The sequence below is a fragment of the Limulus polyphemus genome, unplaced genomic scaffold (genome assembly GCF_000517525.1).
Source record: "Limulus polyphemus unplaced genomic scaffold, Limulus_polyphemus-2.1.2 Scaffold2358, whole genome shotgun sequence".
Lineage (NCBI taxonomy): Eukaryota > Metazoa > Arthropoda > Merostomata > Xiphosura > Limulidae > Limulus > Limulus polyphemus.
In genome coordinates this window covers 170,153-188,800 of record NW_013667968.1, presented here as the reverse complement: position 1 = coordinate 188,800, position 18,648 = coordinate 170,153, and the positions used below count along the sequence as shown (strand labels likewise).

At 31.9% G+C, this 18,648-nt stretch overlaps 1 protein-coding gene across 1 annotated transcript in view; it reads right to left on the bottom strand.

Moving 5' to 3' along the window:
• Nucleotides 1-1,308: 1,308 nt before the first annotated feature.
• Nucleotides 1,309-18,648, bottom strand: part of LOC106466718 (coatomer subunit alpha-like) — a 40,971-nt gene continuing 23,631 nt past the window's right edge. Inside the window, exons 8-13 of the mRNA XM_013927017.2 lie at nt 15,311-15,473; nt 13,405-13,551; nt 12,628-12,714; nt 7,134-7,319; nt 3,188-3,458; nt 1,309-2,771 (exon numbers count right to left, since the gene is read on the bottom strand). Of these exons, the coding sequence (XP_013782471.1) occupies nt 1,633-2,771; nt 3,188-3,458; nt 7,134-7,319; nt 12,628-12,714; nt 13,405-13,551; nt 15,311-15,473 (1,993 nt within the window). The 3' untranslated portion in view covers nt 1,309-1,632. The remainder of the gene's footprint in view (nt 2,772-3,187; nt 3,459-7,133; nt 7,320-12,627; nt 12,715-13,404; nt 13,552-15,310; nt 15,474-18,648) is intronic.

The following is an 18,648-nucleotide window of genomic DNA, read 5'->3' as shown; positions in this document are numbered from 1 at the left end:
ATCTCTTTCACTGCTTACCCATACATCATACAATCCATCTTATGAAAGACATTCCTGTGTTTAATACTGCCTGTTTCAGCTCATATTCACCAAGGTTATTCTTCATTATGTTATGTTTTAAGTTGAAAGCGACGTCACTGCTTCAGTCATTTTCCACATCACGCTACACCTTGGAAATCAACAATTTTTTGAAGTGTATTCAATTTTTTTTGCAAATTTGAGAGAATGTTGTGCAACAGCTCAATCAATTTCTGTATTATATGTGAGAGCAGGCCAACAGCAATTGGAATGTGCATCGACAAGAACCACATTGTTAATATTATGTGCACACAGCACTGCACTCTGTAGTTCTCACATAATCCCCCACGACAAGAATCCACTAGTTGGTAAATATCTTGTCCAGTTTGTACTGCATTATGTAACCGCTTATTGTTTCTATCACACAATACACTTTCGTAAAAAGCCATGAAAGATTGGATTCATCTTAAGGATGCTCTGAAAAGTAATTCACTTTATAACTAGTAAATTACTTGTGGAAATTTACGAGAAACAACTATTTTGAATTATCATATTTGTTAATATTTCACTAAGTCCTTGCAGTCAGTTAAACTTTGAGAGTCAAATAATTCCCTTAACTCCACATTTTGGAAGCTCCAATTTCAAAATTTCAAAAAGGTAGATGCAGCGACTTATTTTGAAAGAGCTTTTACATTCCAATGCTTAGTTTTCAAAGAAATCCATGGATCTGGTCCAGAGAGTCCTTTGAGCTCAATATGGAAGCTATAAAAAAAATTCAAAAAATCTGAATTTAGATTATTGTTTTCAATGATAATGTCCAACATCAGTGCCAGTTTTGATGAAAATCTGTTCAGTGAAATGTACAAACCCCCCAAAAATCTTTTACTCCCACTTTTGGGACCCATTCGTAACTGTTCAATTTATATTTGGTGGGGGTAAGAAACATATGTAGAACTTCCAGTTATTTTGTCCAAAATTATAGGAAGAGTTCCAAAAATCTACACAGAAGCATACAATTGAGAATAAGTAAATACAGACGTGATACACATCTGTAACAATCAATTCAATGAACAGTCTTTGTAATATACAATGAAACAAATTTTTTGATCAGTAGCACAAAAATCTTTCATATTTTAACTTTTATTTTGTGAAGCATATTTCCAATACATGTTACAATACATATTCATACCTTACAACTGTATTGTTAAATTAATGAAATTGTTGTTAAATTGTTGTAACAACAAACTTTATGCTTAGTATTTGAAGAATAACCAAAAAAAAAGCTTTTAATACATTCAAATAATGCTTTAATAAATCATACTTATCAAGTTACACAAAATTTTTTTATGGTGGAGCTTAAACTCACTGTGATCTAGAAGGTGACTTAAACTAATTAATTCTTGACAAATTTCTACCTAATAATTAGGCATAAAAAAGAAACTGTTTCATCATCAAATATGAGTAACATTTGTGTGGGTGCTACTATGCAAATAAAGTTATTAAGAAAACTGCTACGTAATGTTTACACTGCTCTTCATTCACTAATACGGTGATATATTTTTGACCCAATGAATACTATACCTTAACACATTATTCTTAAACATGAAAAAATGATTAACGCATCTGTAAAGGACTAATACGCAATCCAATGGAATCTTTCCCAACCTCTGCTACACAACAAACTTTACATACAATTCCCTTATACTCTGGAATATAGCTGGTTTGGCAAAGTGGACATTTAACTTCTGGTTTTCCTCTGTAGATTGGCAGATAACTCTGACCACAAACTGAAAAAGGATTGTGTTCATCATACTGAAGTTGGTGCTGATCTACAGGGTTTTTGTCACATGCCTGTAGTATTTTCCTAGTCTGGGCAGCAACTTCTGGCCTTGGTCCCAACTCAAGAAGACGGCGGGCAAAGGATCCTGCAGTCTTAAAGTTTTTCAACTTGAAAAAAAGATTGAGGGCTGTTCGGAGAGTGAGAATCAGGTGGACTGGCTGCAGATTACAGTGAGTGAAATATGCTGCCATCTCACACAACCTCTTCTGTTGATCTAAAGTGTCTTTAGGTAATCCCTTCCGTTCAAGCTCAAGTGAAAGACCCAAAACATATTCTCTACAAATTTCCATTATTTGCTGAGCTTCAGCAATATCTTGTTTTGTCTCAACCACCAGTAGTAGTATATTGAGTAGCAAGGATCGGAAACGTTCAATGGCCTCCTGAAATTTGCCTGACGTAGTCAGTTGGTAACACATCTGTAAGCGCTGAATTAAATTATTTAATTTACAACCAATAGCAGGCAAGCCTCCCTTTGCTCCAGCTTCTTTCCAGTTTCTGTGTGGATGAGCATACATAGTTGGAAGATAAGGCAAGGCTAGAAATGAGGTTCGAGCTCGAGTGAAGGTAGTCATAAAAAGACCCTTTAATGGTTCAAAGTTCACAGCACCTACCTGGTCATGTAAAAGTCGGAAAGCTGTTTCAAAAGATCCTGCAAGTACGTGATCTACAACAAGTTTAGAGTTATTGGCCCAGACTTGGGCTTGTGAAAGTCCACGTGTTGGTGGAACAAAGTATCCTTCCCCACCTTCCATTGCTGCTGGTACACCTTCAAGTTCTGGTGGAAGCTCAAGATCTTCATCTTCAACATCCCAACCTCCACCTGCTTCTTCTTTTTCCTCTTCATCTTCAAAACCAACTTTTCCTTCCCCAAACCCTTCTTCATCTAACATTAATTCAGCATCAGCACCCCAGCCTAAATGTAATCAATACAATTTTATTTAGATAATTGGACCATAATATTATAAAAATATTTCATAGCACAAACATCTAACTATAAAAAATATTTATTTTTACGTAAATATTCACTTGTTAAAAAAAACCTTTTAAAAAAACAACATGACAAAGCTCAATTGAACACAAATTCCCTCATTGAATTTATATAAAACTTTTCACTCTTAATTTGTAGAAGTTTAATTCAGGTCTAATCACAATAACCTTTTCATAATGTAAACTATAAAGGATAAAAAATACATTTTTGTTAGTGATCAATCATATTTTCATTTCTTTCTAATCTTACCACGTGACAAATATTTACAGAATTGTAAAAGCTATAACTACTTAAAACATTATATGTAAGGAGTATTTCTACGAAAAAAATATTCTACTAACCCTCTGTCATTTCTTCATCCACAAGTTCAGGAACCATTGCTGTTTTGCGAGCACCCATCACACCTTCGAAGAATCCCTTTGAAATGCTTAACAAGGGCCAGTTTTCTTCACACTGTGTGATTGGAGGTGGTGGCTGAAGGAGAACAGCATCTGGATCAGGCTCTGGAAGCTTCACATTTTCTGACTTAAATGAGTCTTTCAAGTTGTTTGCTTCTTCGTGCATTCCATGAGTGACAGCACAGAGATAGGCAAGAGACAACTGGCCACAATTCTAACACAAATATTTAAATCATGTCACATTAAAGAAAAATCTGGACTAAAACATATCTACTGATTACGACTATTAGATTTATTGAGATAAATAAATATGATTCAGTTTTTAAATTAAGTTGTCAACCTGTGATAAAACATATAAAAAACATCCATATCATATTTATAAACCAGCTTCTTTAACAGCCAAATTAATACACTATTTGTTACCCATGATAACATCTGTTGACCAAAATTGATCTTTATAATCACTTTAAATTTGTTGAATAAATGTATGTACTTTGCAACAATAGTTAGGTTAGATAATATAAAGGTGAAAAAATTCATGCACACTTGTGTAAGTGATAAATCCCTTTTAAACTAATAAACTGTGGTTTGAATTCACACACTCATTTAAAATCACCTCAGAGTTTAGATGATCTAAACACCAGTACGTATTCTAAGTTCCAAGGTCTATTATAAATAAGTAACACGAAAGCAATTTTCAAAAAGAAAATAAAAGAAAAAAAATCTGTGCTGTTCCAAAAAACACACCAAAAACTTGGATTTAATGTACTTCTTATAATGAGAGATAAAGTAAACTTAAAAAAAGTTAAAGTCAAATTTCTCTCAGTAATGAAACTGTTATTGATAAACTACATTGTCTTTGATGAAGCAACCTTATTACAGTTGTGTCTGCAGAACTTCAGGTTTATAATTTATCATCTCAGCCAGACCTAGAAGAGTAGGTATCATTACAATAACTGAGAATCATCAATCCTGATGGTTCTGGAACTAACTGTTCAAATATTCGACTATACTATCAGGATTTATTTAACTTTTAATACATTATTATTAGTTCTATATGAATATTCGGTTGTGTTTGATGGATGAACACCTCTTTCGTCACTCAGAACAGAAAATTACTTCCATACAAAAAGTTTTTAACAATATTTGGAATCAAAATAATAATTTTGGGAAAACCATAACTTATTTCTCAGAGTTCTCTATACACTCCCTTCAAAAAAAAAGGTTAATAATGAACAAAAAAAAAACTTACAAAATACCCAAAAGTCTCGACCCGAGCATTAGAGAATGTTGTATAACTATCGTAAAAAAACACTGCTGTGAAATGTTCACATACTCAAATAAGCTCTTACAATTTTAATTTGTTGTTAAACTTTAGTGTTCAAATATTTTAAAGTAACTCAAATGTTGAATATAAGTGGAATAAAAATGTTAAAACGGAATTCCGGCAAAAATTAAACAAAGTTTGCTACATGTAATAAATAGATGTGGTCTAGTTTCTATAACAATCACAAATGTATCTCATGCAATTAATCTCAATATTGTATGTTTTATGCAGCATATGAGGCATACATTTATCTTTGAAATTCTTGAAAGGTGCTGGTGAATCTTTTTTTAATCACAAGTGTGAATGAGCTTTGAAAATTATATTCATTATCGTTGAATTTGTCTAAGCAAACGTATGGTTATAATTTAATTTTATAGCTTAATAAAATTTGTGAAACACTGTGATTTATTGGATACCTTGCTCTCTTACATGTGACTCTGTAAACTTAAAGAAGCATTCAGGAATCTATCAAAGTTTTCTATGTTAATTTTAAATAAAATTTGCATTGAATCATGTGCTGAGAATGGCATTAATTCTGTATAAATCAATGCAAGTTTTAAAGCTAGCAGAATCTGGACTTACTTTTAAGAGACCTATACTCTATGGTTTCAGAGAATAGGCTTAATTAAATGCAAGAAATGTATTTTCTCTATGAAGGTTTTGTTATTCACGTAGTTTAATTTTATAAAGTAAAATTAAAAATAAATATCAAATATATATATATATATATATATGTGTGTGTGTGTGTATGTATAGAAAATTAATACTTAAACAGTCAAGCAAAATAAAATCAAAAAGAAGGACTGTGTTATAAACAGCAAATCCAAACCTGTGGTGACATTTAACTTAATAAAACAAACTCAACAACAAAACAAAACTAAATTAAGAATGATACATAAATTAAAAGGATCCCAAAGGTACAGGCTATAATGTGGAACACAAAATATGCTCTGGGTTCTGAGGGTGACTGCGGAAGTACGACCCACATTGTGATGGGGATACACAATCTATCAGTCTTAACCTCTGTTTTTTTTTCTCTTTTACTTCAATTTTGGATGTAAAGGCACACTATTTAGATCTAGAAATTAAAACTATTGATACTGATATTAATCTGAGTATATCTGATGAAAGAAAATATTTTTCTTTTCCAATATACAGCTTACCCTCTTTTAATTACTCAGATTTTGTAAAATTTCTAACAAATTAAAATATTTCAAAATGAAATATTGATGCAAAAATTAATTTTCAATGGATTTAATAAAGAAACTCTAAATAAAATTAATAAGATATTTTGTGATAAATATAAAAATGTATTAAATAAATATAAAGACATAAAAATTAAGAAGTTTCTGACAAGTATTTTTAGTTTTTAAGAAGGCCGTTTAAACAGCTTGGCACTATTTGTATGCGGATGAATACCATATCTCATATTAAGGCTCCTGTAAAGTCTGAAAATTGGTAGTTACAGTGAACTTAATGGGTGGTTGGGAGTTATACTAGTTAGTTTAGATAACTTGGTTGGGCTTTTATAACTCTATACTAGTATAATTTATCTACTGAGTGCTTTACTACTATCATGAGGGCTGGAATGCCAACCTCATGAGGTACGTTTTTCTGACTTATCCCCCAAGTGGTAGTACCTCATTTAATTTTTTTCTTCTTCTTTTTCATGTTCTTCTCTTTTACTGTCTGCAGGAAGTGAAGGGTGATATAGGTGTGGGACGTTGCGGGCTGTAACCGGTGAAGGGCGATATAGGTATGGGATGTTGTAGCCAGTGAAGGGTGATATAGGTGTGGGACGTTGCAGGCTGTAACCAGTAAAGGGCGATATAGGTGTGGGACGTTGCGGATTTGAGCACCCACATCCCACTCTATTAACTTGTATTTCTTTTGATGATTTTATTATATTTTTTATGAATTTCTTTGTGTGAGAGTGGCAGATGGAGGTTAAAACTAATAGACAGTGTCTCCCCACATTTATTTTTCACTTATATACGTACATATATTTTATTATACATGAATTATTGCAATTAAAAATAATAATGATACAGTGAGACCACAGGTAAATCACTAGTTCTTTATAAGCCTACCATATTGTAGTAATAACTATGTGCACTGAAAAAAAAAGAGCAAAAATAAGAAGTATTTTTCTATAGTATACTTTAAATATTGTGTGGACATTATAAAAACAACACTAAAATTTTACCCACTAAAACAGATATTAAGTTCACTTTAAAAGTTGGACTGATCATGTTAAATGTATCTTCACTATTAAAATATTCTTTCACACGTTTTGGAATGATAAGAGAAAGGAAAGACTCTTGCAAGTAACAAAAAAAGACATTCAGTAATATTATTACAGAAGCTTTCAATATCTCGGAAGCAAATAAATATAGTGTATTTTTCTAATTGTAAAAAAAAATGATATAATTTGTTTTAATGAGGATAAAATCAAGTCATCCAAATGAACACACATTATTATTAATACATATGAGCTCCTTAAATATATCTTTTCTTCTTATTTTAATAAAAGAATTTCTAAGATCTCTATCTGTTACTTACCTTCAGAATCTTCACTCTCTCTGCAACATCTCCTAGAAATAGTGCATTTTGGAACTGACCACTGGTGTCTTTGCGAATTTCAGCAATTTTCATCATTTTGCGAAGTTTTTCTAGGTTCCCAGTTATCAAGTAGAGGAATGAAAGCTTGTCAAAATTCTTGGTTCTTTGGTAGGCCATCTCAACCACCTGGTGCATACAAACAGCCAGAACTAAAATTTCAGGAACATGAAACAAGGCGATGGCACAGCAACATTTGTTTATGAAACTTGTTGTAATGATTAGCAAAAACAGTATCAATATTACACAACTTAAAAAAAAGAAATAATGAGGCACAGACACAGCAGGAGGGGCCATATTTCATATTAAATCCATCCATCCAAACAAAATGTGACCTTTTCAATGAAACTGATTCAATCAGACTATGACAACTTTTGAATTTCAAGATAATCATGTTCCACAACTTGTAAATAAAGGTACATATCAAAAAATGAAACTGATTTATTAACTCCTTTCCAGCAGTAAACTGTGTTTCTGAAATATACTCTAGCTGATTTATTAACTCCTTTCCAGCAGTAAACTGTGTTTCTGAAATATACTCTAACTGATTTATTAACTCCTTTCCAGCAGTAAACTGTGTTTCTGAAATATACTCTAGCTGATTTATTAACTCCTTTCCAGTAGTGAACTGTGTTTCTGAAATATACTCTAACAGAAAATTTGCTGTTCATTTGGTTCAAAACAATTCAACACTTAAATCGTGTTCTTCTATTTTATGAATTACTTAATGTTTATATAAAGTACTAAAAGCATGTAGATTGATACAATTTTTACAACAAGATTGTATTTTAAATTGCTTCATTAACACAACTAGACTGATGATGACCATACATAAAAGACAGTACATCCTGGCGTAAGGGCAAGTATGATACGACAATGGACCATCTGAAATATTTATGCATGCTTCATTATTTTGTAACACCTCATGTTGTGTAATGTTTAAAACTAATTGCTGAGCTAACTGAAAAGCTGCTGTTTGTACTGTTATAATTTAAAAAAAACATTTCATTAATTATGCCTTTGTTTTTTCAAAAACAAAAAAGAATAGAAATTACATTTTTAATGACAGAGAGCTAGATATCATCAATAACTTTTGTTGTTGAGGTATAAAATATATTTGGTAAAATGTTCAATGTTATCTTCATATTATTCATAATGTTGCTGAAGGATTATTTGTTGTACTTACATAATAATTGGAACTTATTAATATTCACTTGCTCCATAAATCTCACTAAGTCTCTGATGGAGTAGAATAATCATCAATTAACTCTCCTTGCAAAATAAAGATATCAGCAAAGGACAAATTTCTATTAGAAATCTAAACATATCTCCCAGCTCTTTCATAATTTACTCTTGCAATGAGAATTTTTATAGAAAAAAAAGCTAAGTTTACTATACTAAAATAATAATTTTACACAATACTTAAAATTACCAACTAGTAACAAGTGTGGCATTAGTTTCTTGGATTCTTTATTTTTGCTTTTTTACAAGAACATATGACAACATTAAATATTAAGATATTTTGTCTAATCTCCCCCCTTAAGCCACTATAACTGAAATGACAGATTCATAATTTTTGTTTTGATAAATTTTTATAAACACTTGTTTCAGCTAGATAATAAAATAAATTATTAAGTATTAACAACTTTGTTCATCCCCCTCCCAACTATAATTTTCATTTGGGGATAGAAATATTCCAACTTCGTGCTTGCACAAATAGAATTTGCCAATATACAAACCATAGTTGCAAATGTATGGTCTTTCTAAATATTTGTTGCTTATATAATTATAGTTAAAGTAGTTTAAAAACTAATTTATAAGTTGATGATGTTAAAAACCAATAGTTAACATTTTCCTAAATTGAAAACGTATTTCCAATAATACTTACCTCCACTGACACTAATAGCTATTCCTCGAACTACAGGGTTTCAATTTTCCTATCTAAGCATTGGTCTGATTTTGTTTTCTCACTTGCTCCAGTCTTTTACACCCCACTCAACTGCCCTTCTCGATATACTCTCCACCTATGTCAATGTGCCCTCTATCTTGTGTATAAGCACCTCATTCAGATAATTTTATCACTTTTTCGACACTGACACTATTCCTTTCTCTAATATCGGCTCTTAGTGGGGAGGAAAGGTGGGAGAGTGTCAGCAGAGATAAGTATTATTGGAAATACACTTTAAATTTTGGAAAATGTTAACTTCCAGAACATACATACCTCCACTGACACTTATAGCTAGAATCCCACATTGAAAAGGTGGAAGGGCTGGTGAGGGCATTATCCATACTGAAAGCATTTGCAGAGATCAGGGTGTACCAAGATAAGAGTGGTACCCAACTGGGGGAACTGCACCACATCCAGAACACGTATGCTATTCATCTGGAACTTAGTTCCTATAACAAGGGTGGAACAGTACACGAGTAATGATCATTATAGGCCAGCCCCAACCAGATAGCCAAGGTTCCACAACTCAGAGTCTTGATTCCAATATCCCACATTGATGGCTAGGGCAATTGGACTGCAACATTATATACAGATATACTGTTGATTGGATCCCAACATGTAGCTAAAGAGTGATGCATTCTGAACCACAAGAATCACGAGGAGAAAGTAAGCAGCAATGACACAAACAAACTTTCTCCACCACCGAAAGAAGTCCAAAAGGCAACACCCCAGGTTCGGAATGATGGGATTGTGTGTGACTTACTCTACCAAAGGAACAGAACTCATCCAGTTAGGAAGTATAAACATTCATCCCCACTCTCCAACCGAGTGCCTCTGCCTGGAATTATGGAGAGAACATGGAACACTGTACTCAACCAAGGACCCAAGATGTGACCACTCCCATTCGTAATTACGAGGAGATAGTGGACCTCCTTCCATGAACAATATACTAAACCGATAATGATCAAAAATAAGGGCCATGCACACCACAACCGGATAGCTTAGCATCAAATCTGAACCATTATTATAAGTAGGCTCCCATGTAGGCTGGTGCCACTCCTACCAACATCTGGAAAAAACATCCAGGGACCTAGGTAGGAAGGCCGCCAACTTTGCCCCTGTCCACCACCCCAGTGACTGAAAACTGAGTGTGGTAAGGACTCCTTAGCTCCTCTATTAGAAACTGGGGGTTACTGTGTGTTGGGGAGTCCTGAGGAACAGTGCTCTGGAAACAGTGCAGTAGGTGAACCAAGTTCTCTAACTTCTCAAAAGCAAAGTAACATCAATTTATTCAATGATTGGTGGGAAGAGCAGGATCCCCTTTAGCTTTACTCATGATAGTCCATAAGTGGTGATCCAATATAATATGGTACTACCATCTGGTGAGCTCTTAAATGGTCTTATGGAACGTCTCATTTCTACAGAGCCTGTTGCAACCGGTAGTAAATATAGTTAAATTGGTTGCTGGTGCAGAAATTAATTGATAAAAGCACACCTGTATGGGCAACACTTGCCAGAGAGTATTATCCAGTGAAACAAAAAAAAAAAGAGGTAAGGGACCCTGGAAAATTAAGAGACAAGAGGAGGGCAAAAATACTTACTCCTCCTTTTAATCTAACAGATGTTGTCAAAACAGCCACAGGGGGTATTCAAAAACCCTCAGAAGAAAAACTGCCAGATTATGTCTTTTTTTTAAACAGTTTTTCATAATTTGTAAAAGAAGTAAAGATTTATTTCTTTGTGCAAGTTTTGCAAAGAGTTACTTATGAGCTAGCTACACTAGCCACCACTAACTTGTGATATACCAGAGGGATGGCAGCTAGTCAACACCACCCACTACTAACTATTAGGATATTCTTTACGAATGAATAGTGGGATTAGTCATCACATTATAATACTCCCACAGCTGAAAAGGTAAACATGCTTCAATTCCACAACCCAAAAATTGTGAGATGAGCAATCTAGTCACCAAGTCATGCCAGGCCCAAGAAGTAAAGAACTTTTATAAATAAGATATAGAAATATAAATACTATCTATCTATTTACATTAGGTTTAGTGATATATATTTTACATGGGCTAAGACATTCTGCCATTGTGAAAAATTGAAAAGGAAAATTAAAAATAAACTACAAGTGAAAAGATAGATGTGAAATTGTGCATATGACAAAAAGAAGTTTGAAAATTATTCTACAAAAATTTAAAAGGTATGTACGTAATTTCATTTCTTAATTTTAAATATTTCATTGCACTGTACGTCGATGATACAATAGAGAAAATGGAAAACAAAATATATAAACATTTACCTTAAAAAAACGTTTGATATTCATTTAGGTTCTAGAGATTATGCAAATGAAATGTGAAAACTATGAGATAAGAAATATTATTTTTTATACTCAAAATAAAAATCACATTGCATGTGAACTATTCAGAGTCTGAGTGCAAATAACTACATTAAATAATGAATGTTTTCTTATAAATAGTAGAAAAAATGAAAATTAAATATTTTATTTTTTCTAAAACTACATAATCTTAGGAACGTTCAAGTCAAATTTAAAACTATTTCATTAACTCGTTTCATTCTTATAAAGAACTTTCACGAGAGTCCCATACCTACTTACAATGTACGTAGATCATAGTCAAAGGGTTAATTAATCAAAAAACATCTTATAATCAGGCCAATACGGTAGATCCTAATTTTATAACTAGGTTTTGCCTATATAAATATATCAATATATTCTGTAAACAAACCCAGAAGAAAAATCTGTATAAAGTTAACAAAAGATTTGTTACAAAATGGTCCTAAAACTCATCTATTGTTATACAGTCTGTTCTTAAACAGTTGCTTAACTTGAATGAAGCTACGATATAAATCATTATCTTTTCTGGATATCATTCACTAATCCTTGTAATATCTAGCACAGTGACACATTTTATTTAAATCAATCACGTGTTCATAGTGTTAAGAGAGAGAGGAGAAGTAAAGACAATGCTAGCTTGCAAGAAAAATGATTTAGGGATGCAATGTACATTTTTGAAAAAACTAGTGTGATATATCTAATAAAGGCCAACATATTTTACATATAATTTACAAAAATTGTATATTCACAAAATGTTGATATGAAGAATATGCAAACAAATTTAAAAAAGTAGCTCCAGTTGTTCTTAAACTTGGCAGATTACATATAGAAAAGAAATAATGAACTGTGTCATAGTGGTGCATAAAGCACCTAACTCTGATTATTTCTCTTTTCTAATATAGAGTATCTATATTTATAAATCAGCGCATTTAACACTGTGTTAAATAAATAAATCAATAACATCTTGACACGTACGGTATCTGAATTGACATTTTGTTTACGTTTTTTACAATGTTGCGAAAACTCAAGGTGAACACAAGATAGAGTACTGGAAGCTTTCCTATATCGTCCAGTTATATATAAAGGCCATATACAATTTGTTTTTTATGTTTGAATAGCTCAAGTTTTTACCTGATGATTTCCCTGGAACAATGCAGCTTCCCCAAGTTTTTCCCAGCAGGCTTTGTCATCCAGTGTTCGGGCAGCTTCTAAAGCCACCTTATAATAAAAGAAAACCTTTATTATCATTGACAATGTAAATATCTTCAAGTTTATAACTGGTTTGTACCTTATAAGTTTGGGACTTCAATGATAGTGGGCCTTGATGCAATAATGTATGACACCATTGATACTCTCATAGGCAGTGGATTATAATAAAGAAAATACTGCACTCATAATTCCTGACATCAGAATAAAGTTTTTAAAATCCTAAACAATAATATCATGAGCTTAAAAAGTCTGATAAAACTTTCTGTTGGATAATGTTTTAAAATCAATCACTAGATGAACTTTTAAATCTTTTTCTAATTATACTTTTCAACCAAATATTACGAGTTCTGATTTTATAAAAGTAAAAAAATAAAACAAATAATAATAACACAAAAAATATTTCCAATCCATTTACATTTGTAAAAGTACTGTTGTTTTTCAAACCGAAAACAAAGAAAAACTTAATTAGCTTGTGGTTATTCCTGAAAGATGTATACTTGATATTATACAAATAACAATTTCTTCAATTAAAAGAAATATACATCACACTTCAATGACTTAAGATTTATCATACACACTTATGTTTATAGCAATTTAAATATTCTAATACAAAATGATACTCTATCTTATGTAAATTAAGTTTCATTCAGTACAGGTAATTTTACAAAAAAATAGTCTAAGTAAAAATAAATTGTATACCTCAATGTTTCCACATTCCAATGCCAGGGCAAATCGAGTTTTTTCATCTTTAACAAAATGCAAGGCAACTTCTGGATAGCCCTTCTTCTGGAGATAAGCAATAATTGATTGACCAACCAGTTTTGCATTTCTCACCATGTGGAGAACCTATAAAACAACGATTACCAACATATGTGTGAGCATTTGAAGTTTGAAAGTTTATGTAAAGGAAAGCTTTTGAGTAACTTGTTTTTCAATGCTTTTTATATGCTTTAAATAAATGGAAAGATATACTATAAAATTACTAACTCCTAACCACATTAGCCCAATCCAATAAAAATTTAAATTCAACCATTTTTAAAAGCTAAAAAAAAGAAAAAAGGTGCAAGGTATGTCTAGTAAAAACAAAGGCTTTGAGTGACAGTTCACTCAATGATAGTTGGGTGGGAAGAGAAATACTGCATATAAATTTCTATTTATTCTATTCTACTGCACATTCCTAGTTGCTATTAATAAGTGTAAAAAAAAATTCTCTACTGATACAATTGTTACTCAAGTGACCAGAGCTTCAATCTGATCACAAGTTAATGTTATACCAACCCTTTTCAGTTCTTATACAAATCAAAATGGTATATCTAAGTATTTTACACTCACAAAAAATAAACCTATCATTCTATAGGTATTTGAAGAACTTGCAGCATTTCACCATAATTTAATTCTTCGTATTGTTAGCCAACACTGGGCAGCTGGTACATAGTTGAATAGAGTTGTTTAAACATTTGTTTAACAACAAGTAAAAGCTTGGAATGGTCTATTCTTTCATTGGGGGCTCACAGACACACCCCCAATACAAGAATAGACCATTCCAATTTTTTACTTGTTGTTAAACAAATGTTTAAACAACTCTATTCAATCTTATACAAATGTTCTTAAACTATTTAGGGTTAAAAAAATGTCTTTAAACATTCATAATCCTCATCTATCATTACTATCCTTGTCCAGTATCACAATTTGAATTTTATGAAAATTGTTGGACTATATGTAAGTTTCTAAATACATTACTAATTACATTATTTGAAAAACATTACAATAAAGCTCAGTTTGATCAGAACTATAAGTTCTTGCTCAATGATTAAAATGACTACAGCACCGATATAATAATATTATCACTAATAACATAAAAGATAGAAAGTGAATATATAAAGAACATGTTTTCATCAGTGTTGCCAAGTCTTGCAAGAACAATAAATGGCACTGCTGTTCAAAACAAGTAACACTGCCTTTTAAAATAAACCAAAAACAAACTTTCAAAACTGCTCTTTTATGGCTTACCCTCAAAATGGTAATTTGCACAACTAAATTGGAATATAGAATATGTGAGCCAGAAAGTTCATGACTGTGGGTATGGTTTTCAGTTGAACAGGACTGGGAATAGGGTGATTCTAAATGTAGGCTATTTACTGAATCACCGAAACCACTCCTACAAACATTATATTACACGTTGAAGTCAACTACTTCAAAAAAGCCCAAACAAATGACTTCAGAATAAAACAAGCCCAAAAGATCACAACCCACAGTTTTCAAAAAATTAAAGCAACTTTTAAGAAGAACAAGCTCAATTTCGCTTATTAAAAGCAGACTTGTCAACACTAGTTTGCACACAAAAAAAAAATTCTGTTAAAGTAATTTTACTGTATTTTTAACTTTAGATTTTCATGATATGGCCTCACTTTGACATCCTTTTCTATGTTCAGTAAAAACCAGAGCATATAGAAGTGATTCAGTTTAAATGAAGAATTTCACTTGAAAAGCTTATGATCTGTTAGCTATCTTCTCAATTTCTGTCCAACGAAATTAATTTGAACTTGCATTAAATGTTTCAATACTAACTCAAAATTTAAATAAACAACAACAAAAAAAATATTACCTCATCATACTTCCTATTAACCAGTGCAAGTTTAAACCTATACTCTGTTGGATCAATACCAAGTACACGAGGACGGCACTCTCTATCTAAACAGTAGACGTTGGTGTCCCTGACACGAGTAATATAGATGGGCACATCCAATGTTCTGATAATACCATGATCCCTTGGAAACAGAATTGATAGGTAAGAAAACAATGAATACGTTATTTCAGCATAAGTTATCATGTTTAAAATTCTGAGATAACAATCAACATTTTCCTTTTAGATATTATATGTAATGCTTTTAAATAATTCTAAAGTGGAAAGACGACTATAACAAAAAGTTTATGATCACAAGAAAACTGTTATTTACAAAATTGTTTGATCAATAAATATTAAACATTGTGGAACATATTTTCCTAAAACTGTTATGCTTGCAACAAAAAAGCATTCTCACACACTAACAATTTAATTAACACACAAGCTATGATCAAGCACATTATATATATATATATATATAATGTTGACTTCAGTACTTTTTACCCTATGTTCACTGATAGAAGTTCTAAGATATATACTTTCCACAGTTTTTAGCTTGTTCACAAGCTATTTCTTACAAAAATAGGATTTTCAAGAACTAACATTTAGCATTTAAAAACTGACAGAAAAATTGTAAATAATTTAAGTCTATGTTTCAAATTTAATATCACACACTTTAAAAACAAATTCATTAATCTCTTGAACTATTAATGAAAGTTTTTTCAACTATTTCCATCTCAGAATGTAATCACTTATCAAAAATTAAAAACTTTTGACGGGCTTGATAGACGACTCCCTCTGTAAGCGATAGTTGTATAAAAACTTTTTAAAGATGTTTCCTTACACATTTCATGTACTAGCTGTGTAAGTTGTATACCATTTATTATTAGGATAGATTGAATGAAATGAAAAAAGTAAGCAATTCATTTTAAAGTTTACCTGACTTGGTAAATATGATGTCACATGTCAATAAAAACATTTTATAAGAAAGTATATTTCAAATCAATCAATTTTATGGTTTACTTAGTATATTATATATCATGCAGTGTATTAATATAACAGAACTGTTACCACTGTAATGCGATTACCACTTATATCTAATACTAACTTATGCACATTTATTTTAACATTTGAATGTTGAAACTAAACTTAATCCATAGTACGTTATGAAAAAGTGCTCTGAAATACTAACTGTTAAGTTTGGTATTATCTTGTACCTTGTATAGTTACTTTACTGACTGTTTTTTATTTTGGAAAGTATAATGTGATATTTGAACAAAAAATACTGACAGAATTTTTTCTATAAAAATATAACCCAGCAGAGCGTACTGTATTGCAGAAGACAATGACTTAATGTACAATAAGATTCATAAATTAACTGGAAAGAAAATACAATTTTACAAAACATTTTGCTGAAAGTACTCCTCTATAGTACATTTTTATATTAAGTTTTGTTTTGACCACAAAATAAGTGATTATTTACAGAGTTAGTTCTGTTATGTTTCAACAATATAATGCATATTTTATGTTAATAAACTTTACAATAATGTTGCATGTGTGACAGTAATAAGAATACCTAGTTTTGTAACTACTTCACAGAAGTAGCAAAATTTCAAAATATACAGTTTGGTTCTATTGTGTATGTTAGTACTTTACAACTTCATAAACCACTTACAATTTGCAATGAAATTAAATTCACACTTCCATTCCTTTATTCGTTGATTAACATGTTCATTTATCTTAGTCGTTACTTATATTTTTTATTTTCAAAAACAGCACAGAGCATTCTTCCATAAAATGCACAGACTGGCCATTAATGAATGGAACCACATAATTGTGTATCTATATATTTACATAGGCAGGTGCATCCAAGTGTCAATTTTATGTTCTTTTACAAAGATTTTGTTACGAATAAAGTAGGTTTCTCCTAATAATGCCTGCCTCATATCAGTGAGTACACTGCTTTGATGTGATTGAAATTTAATTTGCTTACACAGTTACATTATATATATTAGGAAGTCAAGAAATTAATCTCGCTTTTTTTAGATGAAACAAACCCGAACAATTTATTTATCAAAACAAATAATTTATTAAATGAAATAGTCTCCATTCTTATCGATGATGCTTTTCCATCTTACAATCAGGTTGTTAATGTCCTGATTAAAGAAATCACGTGGCTTGGAAGCAAAAAACATGTCGATGTCCCCTTTAACACCTTCCATATTTGCATACGTTTTCCAAAATGATGGTGTTGGAGTGAACGAAAAAGATGGTAATCTGATGGTGCCATATCTGGACAATATGGTGGGTGGGGGAGAACTTCCCAACCCAACCCAACTCCATAATCTTGTGTTGCGTCAAATGTGTCACAAATGTGGACGTGCATTATCATGGAGAAGAAGAACACCTTTCCGATTGACGAGTGAAGGGCATTTCTGATGAAAGGCTTGACTTAAACCTTCCAGTTGCTGACTATAAATCTCTACATTAACAGTTCGCTGTGGATTGAGGAATTCGAAATTAATTACTCCTTTGATGTCCCAACAAATGCAAAGCATCACTTTCTGTGGATGGAGTCCAGGTTTTGGGGTCGGAAGTGGTTTTTGTCTAGGACTGAGCCATTGTTTTTGGCATTTAATATTTGCATAGAGAATTCATTTTTCATCACCAGTGACAATTCTATCCAAAAATGGTTCACGCACATTACGCAGCAGAAGAAACCAAGCAATGTTCACACTTAGGAAAAGATGATCATCGGAGAGTTCGTGAGGCACCCAAGAACCTTATTTATGGAGTTTCCTGTATTCCTTAGATGTTTATGTATTGTTTCATGAGAGACATGCAATTTCAGGGCCATTTCATGAGTGTGTTGCCTTGGGTTTGACTCATCAAGCGTCTTCGGAGCATCAATGTCAATTCCAACATGTCGGCCCCTGCCATCACAGTTTTTAAGGCTAAAGTCACCTGAACCAAATTTGCTGAACCATCTTACGAACGTGCAAAACATTTCCATAAACTTTTTTGATATTCTTTGTGGCTACAGAGGCATTGTTTCCCTTCTTGTATTCAAACAGCATTACATGCTGAATATGTGTCTTGTTGTGTGCCATCACTATAAGGGATTAGAGCATACTAAACATTACACATTATATAGGCTACACTAACGTGATGTTTTGGCAGTTTGTTTAAACTATTATACATGATGTACATATTTTGAGGGGTAGTTAATGAAAGTGTTCCAAAATGCAGCATTAATGTCTTGACAACCTAATATATATATATATATATATATATATATATATATATACACACACACACAC